We start from the raw sequence: 8,575 nt of genomic DNA, 5'->3' as shown, positions 1-8,575 counted from the left end.
TCATTTCATTACATATTATATTTTGGTCATTTAATTGTTCAATTAGAACTGAGAAGCTTAAGAACAGAACCAAAGTTCGCACTTGACTAGGAAGGATCTATCTCATTTCATTTGCAGCATCTATAATACTTGTTACCGTAAGAGATGGTTTGGAATGGAGCTTTTTTTTTTTTTTTTTTTTTTTTCTTTCCTTTTGGCCTGATCCTTTTCCATGGGATCCACTCAAGTGGTTTATTACTTGTTAGCTGTTATTCATCTGACCTTTCCTTGTTGCTTGGCCGTTTATTTTGGATTTTACATTGGACATCAACCTCCTCAAGTTTATTTCAGCACACATTTTTCTTCTATCACACAAGATTTCAAATATTTGTTTGATTCATTCGCCAAATTTCTATCATAAAAATGCCTTTCCAGATTTCACTAATCACCTCTTTCTTTACAAACAGAGAATACACGGTTTCATCATATGCTTTGTTGCTGGCCTAACTTGTACATTATTGGTAAGTTTACCTCATGCTTTTGGATATGCATTACACTTGTCCGTGCAATGGGGACAACTGGTAGACGAAGCTTTATTTATCTAGATATGAGGTAGATTAGTGTATTGTTAGTTGGAGAATCCTTCCTTTCATACCCTCCAATGCGGCAGATTTGTTTGTAGATGTACAAAGTTAACCCTTGGAAATCAAAATAATATTCAATACTAAAATTTTGTTTCTCACTTTACGCATCAGGCTTTTTCCTAGACACAAGTAGTTCTAGTTGATTGACATGTAAAAAGATAAAAAAATTCGATATGTAGTTATAACTGATTTGCTTTCTGTCACTCTTTAGTCTTTCTCTGCATAGAAAGATAACTGATCATCAAAACTCAAGGATATTGTCCTTGAGTTTTTCGGTGTTGAAATCTGCTCTGTAGAAAACATTATAAAATTGGAGTATGATTCCAAACTACAATTGTAGGTTCAACATCATGAAAGGGCTTTTGATTTTCTCCATTTTCAATTTATCTATCAAACTTACTTTCAGAAAGTCTAAAGATTGTAATTGTGTCCACAATCTCCAAACTTTGAGTGTCATTTTATAGAACCTGGAACCATTATGTACTCTAACTATTTGTGGGTCTTGTGCATTACATGAAGTATGATGAATGAGTCCACTGTTTATGGTTTATAAATATTGCAACTTGTTAGAGTTTTATCTTTCATATTGATATACTGATTTCTGAAATGCCCTTTTTGCTCACAATCAAAACTTATCTGACCAGTACCAACTCCAATAATTATTTCCTCTTAAGTTTTGATTCTTATTCATATTTTTAAATTGCTTATTTATGATGAAAGACTGATGGAAAAAAGTCTCATAAATGGATCCCATATTTGACATTTAACTCCCACGGCAATATAACTTATTTCATTAGACTTCTCAAAATTTGGACCTAGGAATGTTGCTGCTTCTACCTGTATGTAGAATATGTTAGGAAGTACTAATATAATGGCCTTTTATCTCTTACATCTCACAGTCAATGATTGTTTTCCTCAATCCAATCAAGTTTGGGATAACATTCACTCTTGGTAATTTGCTTTCACTTGGAAGGTATGTACTGCTTTTGATTCTTCTATTCACCGTCATCCTACTCGCTAGTACCTTGCTGCTTGAATGATCGAGATTAGAAATGTGGATGACTATAGATTTTCTCTAGTTCTCTCTATTCGAAGTCATGAGATTTTATATTGTGAGAGAAAATGTTAATAGTGAGGATGAAAAAACGTGCAGAGAAGGGGAGGAAGAGATTTTTCCCATCATGTTCCAATTTCTGCTAGGAGAATTGAAGCACATTAAGTCATTCATATCTTTTTAATTTGTCCACGTTGACATAAAATTTTATACTTTCTCTTCTTTTCTTTTCCAGTTTGACCTAGGTTTTTAAATATTATGGGAACATCATGTGTAAAATTTTGGGCTTTTATTCACTTATGCTATTGTACATTGAGTTGTGCTCTAAGTAGATTGATCAGTAAACAGAGACATGGGAGTAGAGTGAAAATGTACCGGAGGTGCTATCCCAAGGATTTGTCTTAGCTCATGTGAATTTGTTAAGTTCTTCTCTTGGATTAATTTGTTTGCCGAATGTTATTTGTACAACTTGAAGTTTACCTTCATAAAATTGACCAAATGACTTGTATCTCAAAAATTAGGGGTGTTTAGCTTTTTTCTAATCCTAAGTAGTGTATTTTATTCCATGGCAGCACAGCATTCCTCATAGGTCCTAAACGACAATTGACAATGATGCTCGATCCTGTTCGTATCTATGCAACAGCAATATTCATTGCAAGCATTATTATTGCTTTGATTTGTGCTCTTTATGTAAGTAGCAGTATAACAATATTCTCTATTTGTTTCCCGTTTTATAACATATCATTTTTCCGTTAATTGCTGAGTACCTACCATTTTGACCAGGCTCATAACAAGTTACTGACACTTCTGGCGATTATTTTGGAGTTTGGGGCCCTTGTTTGGTATGTCACAGTGTTTCAAAGTTTCCTGCACGTAACACTTTAACATTTCAATTGCTTGTGGTTTGAACACATTGCTTAAAAGTCACATTCGTTTGTCTTAAATTGAATGTTTCATTAGTATGAGTCTTAGGAGTGGGTCAATTGCACTGACTGTAACGAAATTAACTGTCTCACGAAAATCCAGCATTTCATTGTTAATCTTACGTTGTGAATGTCCAGTTATAATCACTAGTTAATACTTCCTTTTCTGATTTTGCGATTGACAGGTATAGCTTGAGCTACATTCCTTTTGCTAGATCCATGGTATCCAAGATCTTGGTTTCTTGCTTTGATACTGAATTTTAGGCTACACTTGAAAAATGAAACCTATAGCTTTGTCCAATGAGCCGCATTGCTTTGCTTGATATTTTTGCTGTGCTACAGAAATCAGGTTTGGTTTTGGCTGGTTAATTGGGATTCACCAGTACCTGTCCCTTATTCTCTGTAGTCATTTTGTCTAGATTAATGGAAGCATCATCTTTTGCACTAGTGTTCTGTTGCCTATGAATCCATGTAAAAGCATTCTCTCTCAACTTTTGTTTTCTTCTTTCGTTTCCTATGACTGTGTACACATCGGAGTATGTCGTGTTTCATGCAAGAGGCATCACAGGGAAAAAGACACATTACATTGAGCCAACTTTGGAATAACTACAAGATAGAAAGTTGAGCAAGATATTGTTTGCAATTTTGTTCCTTAGAAAAATAGTCGTGTAAGCGAAAATATTTCCTTTAAAATTGTATATGTCAGTCTATTTGAGAAATAAATCACGTTGAGTTCTCCCCCCGGAGTGGGTTTTTTCTCTTTCTTTCCATCATTTTTGGGTGACTATTCTGGAAATCGGTCTCGCCATGCGATATTAGACCTGGAGATTTTGATGGCATTATAAAAAGCGGGTTTTCAGTATAGGGGCAGATGCCCTCCATACCAAGAAGAAACCCCTTTATATTTAATTTATATCACATCATTTATTAGAGTAAATTACAAAGCCCATCCCCTAAACTTTTTCAAATTTTCATGTCACTCCTTTCATTAATTTCTGGCTCCGTCCCTGCCCTCAAACCAAACCCCCGCCCCAATGATCCCACCGTGTTATTTGCTAAAATATATATTTTTTCCCTGTAAAAAGTTGTTTATATAAATTTCAGTTTTAAGTTAGCCTCCCACTCTTTAATGGCTCCACCAGTACCAAAAACTAAATTACTTAATGAAGGGCTTTTGACCATCAGCGCCATTTACAATTTCATCCATCAAATTTCTGTTTTGGATCTATAATGACTAACGATTGTGATTGTTTTCCCCACAAGTCTCCTTACAGAATCTGAAACACCGTAAAATCTAACTTCTGAAATGCCCTTTTTGTTTACATTCAAAACCTTTTTGTGAGATCTGATTAGTTCTAACTCTATATGTTACTTGCATCCTAACTTGCATCTATTTGTATGTTGAACTGCCTCTGAGCAGGATTCGTTAGTGAACATATTGCTATGCTAGAGTCAAAATTTTTGCAGTACTCTATTTCTTCCTCAGCACATTTTTTGTACAATCATATCTCTAATACTCAGTATTATCAAGTTAAATTCAAGCATTATCGAATTTAATTATAAATAATCCAACAAACTTTTGACTTTACTTGAGAAGAGTCTGGATCATTTCAATTAGAGTTGTTTTTCTTTCTTTCTTTCTTTTTCCTTCCGAAGAAGGAAATAGAATTGAAGTGAGGTTATTCCGAATACAAGATCTAACTGTATGATTGTAAAATACGAAATACTACCTACAATCTTAAATATAAGATCTAGTTTGTAATGTTGTATTACAAACTAAATCTTATATTTTGACTGTATGATTGTATTCAGTATCATCCTGGCAATAATCTAATTGGAAAGTGCTTTATAAATTAATACTTAATTACTATATAACAATCATTAATAAACAAGGACAAAGGAATGAAATCAAGATTAGGGAATGAAATCAAGATTAGCTGCTTAGTAAATCCACTAGCCTGCCTTTCATATTAAACAATTACTATATTAATAAACTTCTCTGCCCATTTTAACGCACCAAATATAGATCATGGAAACATCAATTAGTGCCTATCATTATCATTACTTAAACCTAATTTTATTGTAACCCTTTATTTATAAAACGATATAGGTATCCTATGCTCTTATATATAGCTTAAACATTTGGGGAAATGACATTTAAAAACCTTTGATAAATATTAATGATAATTAAGGACTTTAAAAATTTGGAAAAAAAATCATGATTCTTTATTTTAATTAAAGCAATTTTCAGTTTAACTTCTTTTAGTACTCATCTTTAATATTCTTAATACCCATTTTCTATGTTTTCTACAATTATTTTTGACTTTTTTTCCCAATATAATAATAAAAATATGAAAGATATGAGTGTTAAAAAATTAACTCAGAAAAATTTTAATTCCTGCCAATGATCGTGATTCTTTTTCGAAATTTAAAAATTTAAAATGCTTAACTATCATTAATATTCTTAGAGGGTCTTTAAATGCCATTTTATCTAAACCAGGTTCCATAATGGGGCTCTAATTCCTTTCTGCGCATGCGCCACACGCCTGATATTCTCCACAAATCTAAATTTTCTTAGTCCATGATTATATAATAAATATGTATATATGTCTGCTTAAACTATGCTATTTTTTATCTTGTCAAAATTATTTAATTGATATTTTAACATTTTTAACTTAATTTTAAATTTTTAATCGAAATATTCTTCATTAAAAAATAAAAAATTTACCTTGAAAATATGATTTTAATTAGATGAATTAAGATTATTACTAAAAATAATATTTATCCTTATAATTAAATCTAAATATTTTAATTACATGTATGTATGTTTAATTTATAGGGTTGAATAAACTAAAAGGATTTGCAAATAAAAATGCCAATAAGCTCTAATCAGACATAAATTGTCGAAACTTCCACATAAAAGCCAGTAGTCACTAAACAGTAAAGTACCCCATATTTTTAACTTTGCCGGGAAAACATTTTCGTTTATAGAAAGAGCTCACATACGCCAAACAAAGGTACTCCGCACAAACACTAAACACAGCAACACAACCAACAAAACTAAACAAAGACTCAATATGATTGCAATAGCCAATTCAATTCCCTGCAACAGCTATATATGGAAGATATGATCATCCGATAACTTTTGCATTTCTCACTAATAGAGCCCAACTTCTTTAATTGCCTGATTTACATTTTCAATCGCAGCCATGTGTGCGTGTGTGTGTGTGTGTGTGTGTTTAAAACCTTCCTTTGAAGCAAAAGAGAAAGAGAAACCATCATAGAGCGAGCATGCATGTTGACAAACTGAATCCTACAGTATTCAATCCCGGGCCAAAACTAGCTACCTCCTAGTTACCTTCTTTTTGCTGCTGTTATTGAAACTATTTCGTTATTTTCCAATAGAGTAGATTACCTTTACAAATCATAGATTTAAACACCTTTCTCTAGACCACAACCTTGATTTAAGCACTCCAATTTGAAAGACAATATAATGAACCCACAAGTGATTTAATGTACTCTATATATACTGAGATAAACTCAGCTGCAGTAATTCGTCAAACTCAAACTTTGACACTGAAATTCCTTGAAAACAGCAAACAAACTGAGAAAAATGATTCAGTGAAGAATGATAATTAATAACACTACAATGAATTCAGCTAGTGGATAAGAGATTTCTCTTGGCAAGATTGTTCTTGTTATTATGCATCCACACTTTGAGCACTCTTCTCTTGATTCCAGCTTCTTCACAGAATTGCTGAACCATGGATTCATCCACTTTCTGCATCTTCCACCCAACCTTCTCTGCAAATCTCAGCATCTTCTCCTTCTGCTCTTCACTGAACTTGGTCCTGAACCTCTTCCTCATTACCACCCTCTTTTCATCAGATTCATGATCTGATGAACCATTTGACCCACTTTTATTATAACTTGTGAGACACAAATCATGGGTCAATAAGGGTTTCATCTCGACCTGATCATGATCATCATTATTTGGAAGCATCATCATCTGTGATGGAAGATTAAGAAGATGATGATGATGGTGATGGTGATGGCGACGAGAATCATAATATGGAGAAGAAGGCGTATCATCATCAGAATCTTCAGATTCAAAGTGTTTTCTGTGGAAGTTTCTGTGGCATTTGCAGGCTGAGCATTTGAGAGATTCAGGTGTGCCTTCTTCTCCTGCAGCCATGAACTCGCCACACCCATCTGTTGCATTTCCTCCTATTGAAGCTGCATGGTTCTTCAGGCATTCTTTGTAACTTATTATCGTCTTCTTCTGCTTCTTATTCTTCTTCTCTGGACCAGGCTCCTCCACGCTTGGCCTCTTTTGGTGATCGATATGAACGTTTCTAGACTCCATGCTTTGTCTGTGATGTTCACAAATCACAAGAGTTAGAACGTGACTCACAGGTATTTGGAAGAAAGTGATGATATATATATATATTGGTTCTGCTTGGGATGAAGGAGAGAGAGATCAGACAGAAATGGTACGAGCGCTGGAAGTGAATTTTGCAAGTGAAGCAACGAACGGCAACATCGTCTGTAAACTATATATGTGAGTGTGTGAGTGTGTGTGCATATAATAGTACTAAGATCTCTGCATTGGAAAGCCACATGGTGAGGGCATTTAAAAATTGAAAGTTTTTCGGCTTTTATTTTCTTGTCTTTTGTGTGAGGGGGGACATGATAATGACAAAGAAAAGTACATTGAAATCTTAGTTTTAATCTAAAAATTAGGTTAGAAATCTCTAAAATTATAAAATTTTAAATATCAAAGTTGTTATTAAGGCTTACGAAACTTATAAACAATTTTTTCCCCAAAAAAAAAAAAGTATCAAAGGGGGAGAAGAGAGAGATGGTGTTGGGAGGGCATCTGCATGTTTGCTTTGCTTACAATGTGAGACATTAAACTTTTTACGCCACAGAAATTAAAGATGTCTCCGAGAAAGTTATTTAGGGGGTGTTTGGATAAAACCAAACCATGGTTTGGAGAATCGCTTTTGGAGAATATATTCTGAGGAGAATAGATTTTGTGAAAAAGTAATTCTGAGAAGTGAGAGTGTTTGGATAGTTATTATCAGAAGTACTTTTTATATGTGCAAATTACTAAAAAGGGTATAAGTTAATAGGATAATTACATAAAATATAGATTTTATAATATATTTTAATTTGAATGAACAAAATTGTTAATAATATATTTTTTTACCAACATAATTAATAGTATATAAGAAAACATAATTAATAAATAATTAACATGTGTATATATATTTATAAAATATAAGATTAAAAATGTTTCTGGAAAAAATAAATATTTTTTACCAACAAAAAAATATTATTTTATTTTAAAGATTATAAATATGAAATATCATGATATTTTTTGACAAAATAAATAAGTACACATTAAAACAATTTATTACTTATTATAGTAATTATCTTTTCCGCTTTATGATTCTTTCAGGTTCACTCTCTTGCTGCGTCAGGACCAAATGATCGTAGAGCATTCCTCCACGCCAGCAACGCAAGCGAGTCAAGGGGCATTTTTTGTCCAAACAATTTCTGACAACCTAACAACGAAACTTCAACACCAGAAGCAAGATAATTTTGCTTTCCACAGAACCACGGTTTTAGAGGTTAAAACCATGGTTTCATCTAAAACCATGGTTTCAAAATATTGGAGGTTGTTTGGATAGCATTTTATCCAAACCATGGTTTTGTCTTCAAAACCAAACAGACCCTTAAATTAACAAAATAACCAAACAAGAAAAGAAGAAGGATAATAAAAAATATAAATATGTGTGTGTGAGAGAAAGTGAGGACATAAGCGGAATTCCAAATAAGACAAGTGCATATATACCTACTATGTATAATATCAAAGGATTGGAGTCATAGATTTGGTGGTTAGAAACTCATAGACTCTGTTACAGTATAATATTAATACTACCCGCTCTGCATGTAAGAACTAGATCTTA

General features: G+C 32.9%; 2 protein-coding genes across 2 annotated transcripts; one reads left to right on the top strand and one right to left on the bottom strand.

Annotated features, from left to right (window-relative positions):
- Positions 1–266: 266 nt before the first annotated feature.
- On the top strand, positions 267–3,091 carry LOC114749015 (vesicle transport protein SFT2B; the record flags this gene model as incomplete). The annotated part of the gene is made up of 5 exons (XM_028937481.1): positions 267–500; positions 1,523–1,596; positions 2,250–2,367; positions 2,461–2,519; positions 2,786–3,091. Coding segments are annotated over 5 exons (564 nt in total), but the record flags the coding sequence as incomplete, so codon positions are not given.
- Positions 3,092–6,168: 3,077 nt separating this feature from the next.
- LOC114749014 (zinc-finger homeodomain protein 4-like) lies at positions 6,169–6,966 on the bottom strand. The gene has a single exon (XM_028937480.1). It carries the CDS (start codon positions 6,964–6,966, stop codon positions 6,256–6,258), a length of 711 nt encoding a protein of 236 aa, XP_028793313.1. The 3' UTR covers positions 6,169–6,255.
- Between the last annotated feature and the right edge of the window lie 1,609 nt (positions 6,967–8,575).

The sequence above is a fragment of the Neltuma alba genome, unplaced genomic scaffold (assembly GCF_004799145.2).
Source record: "Neltuma alba isolate B1F8T4 unplaced genomic scaffold, ASM479914v2 tig00005904_pilon, whole genome shotgun sequence".
In the NCBI taxonomy this organism is placed as follows: domain Eukaryota; kingdom Viridiplantae; phylum Streptophyta; class Magnoliopsida; order Fabales; family Fabaceae; genus Neltuma; species Neltuma alba.
The sequence above is the reverse complement of the archived record's forward strand: the minus strand, read 5'-3'. Positions and strand labels throughout refer to the sequence as shown.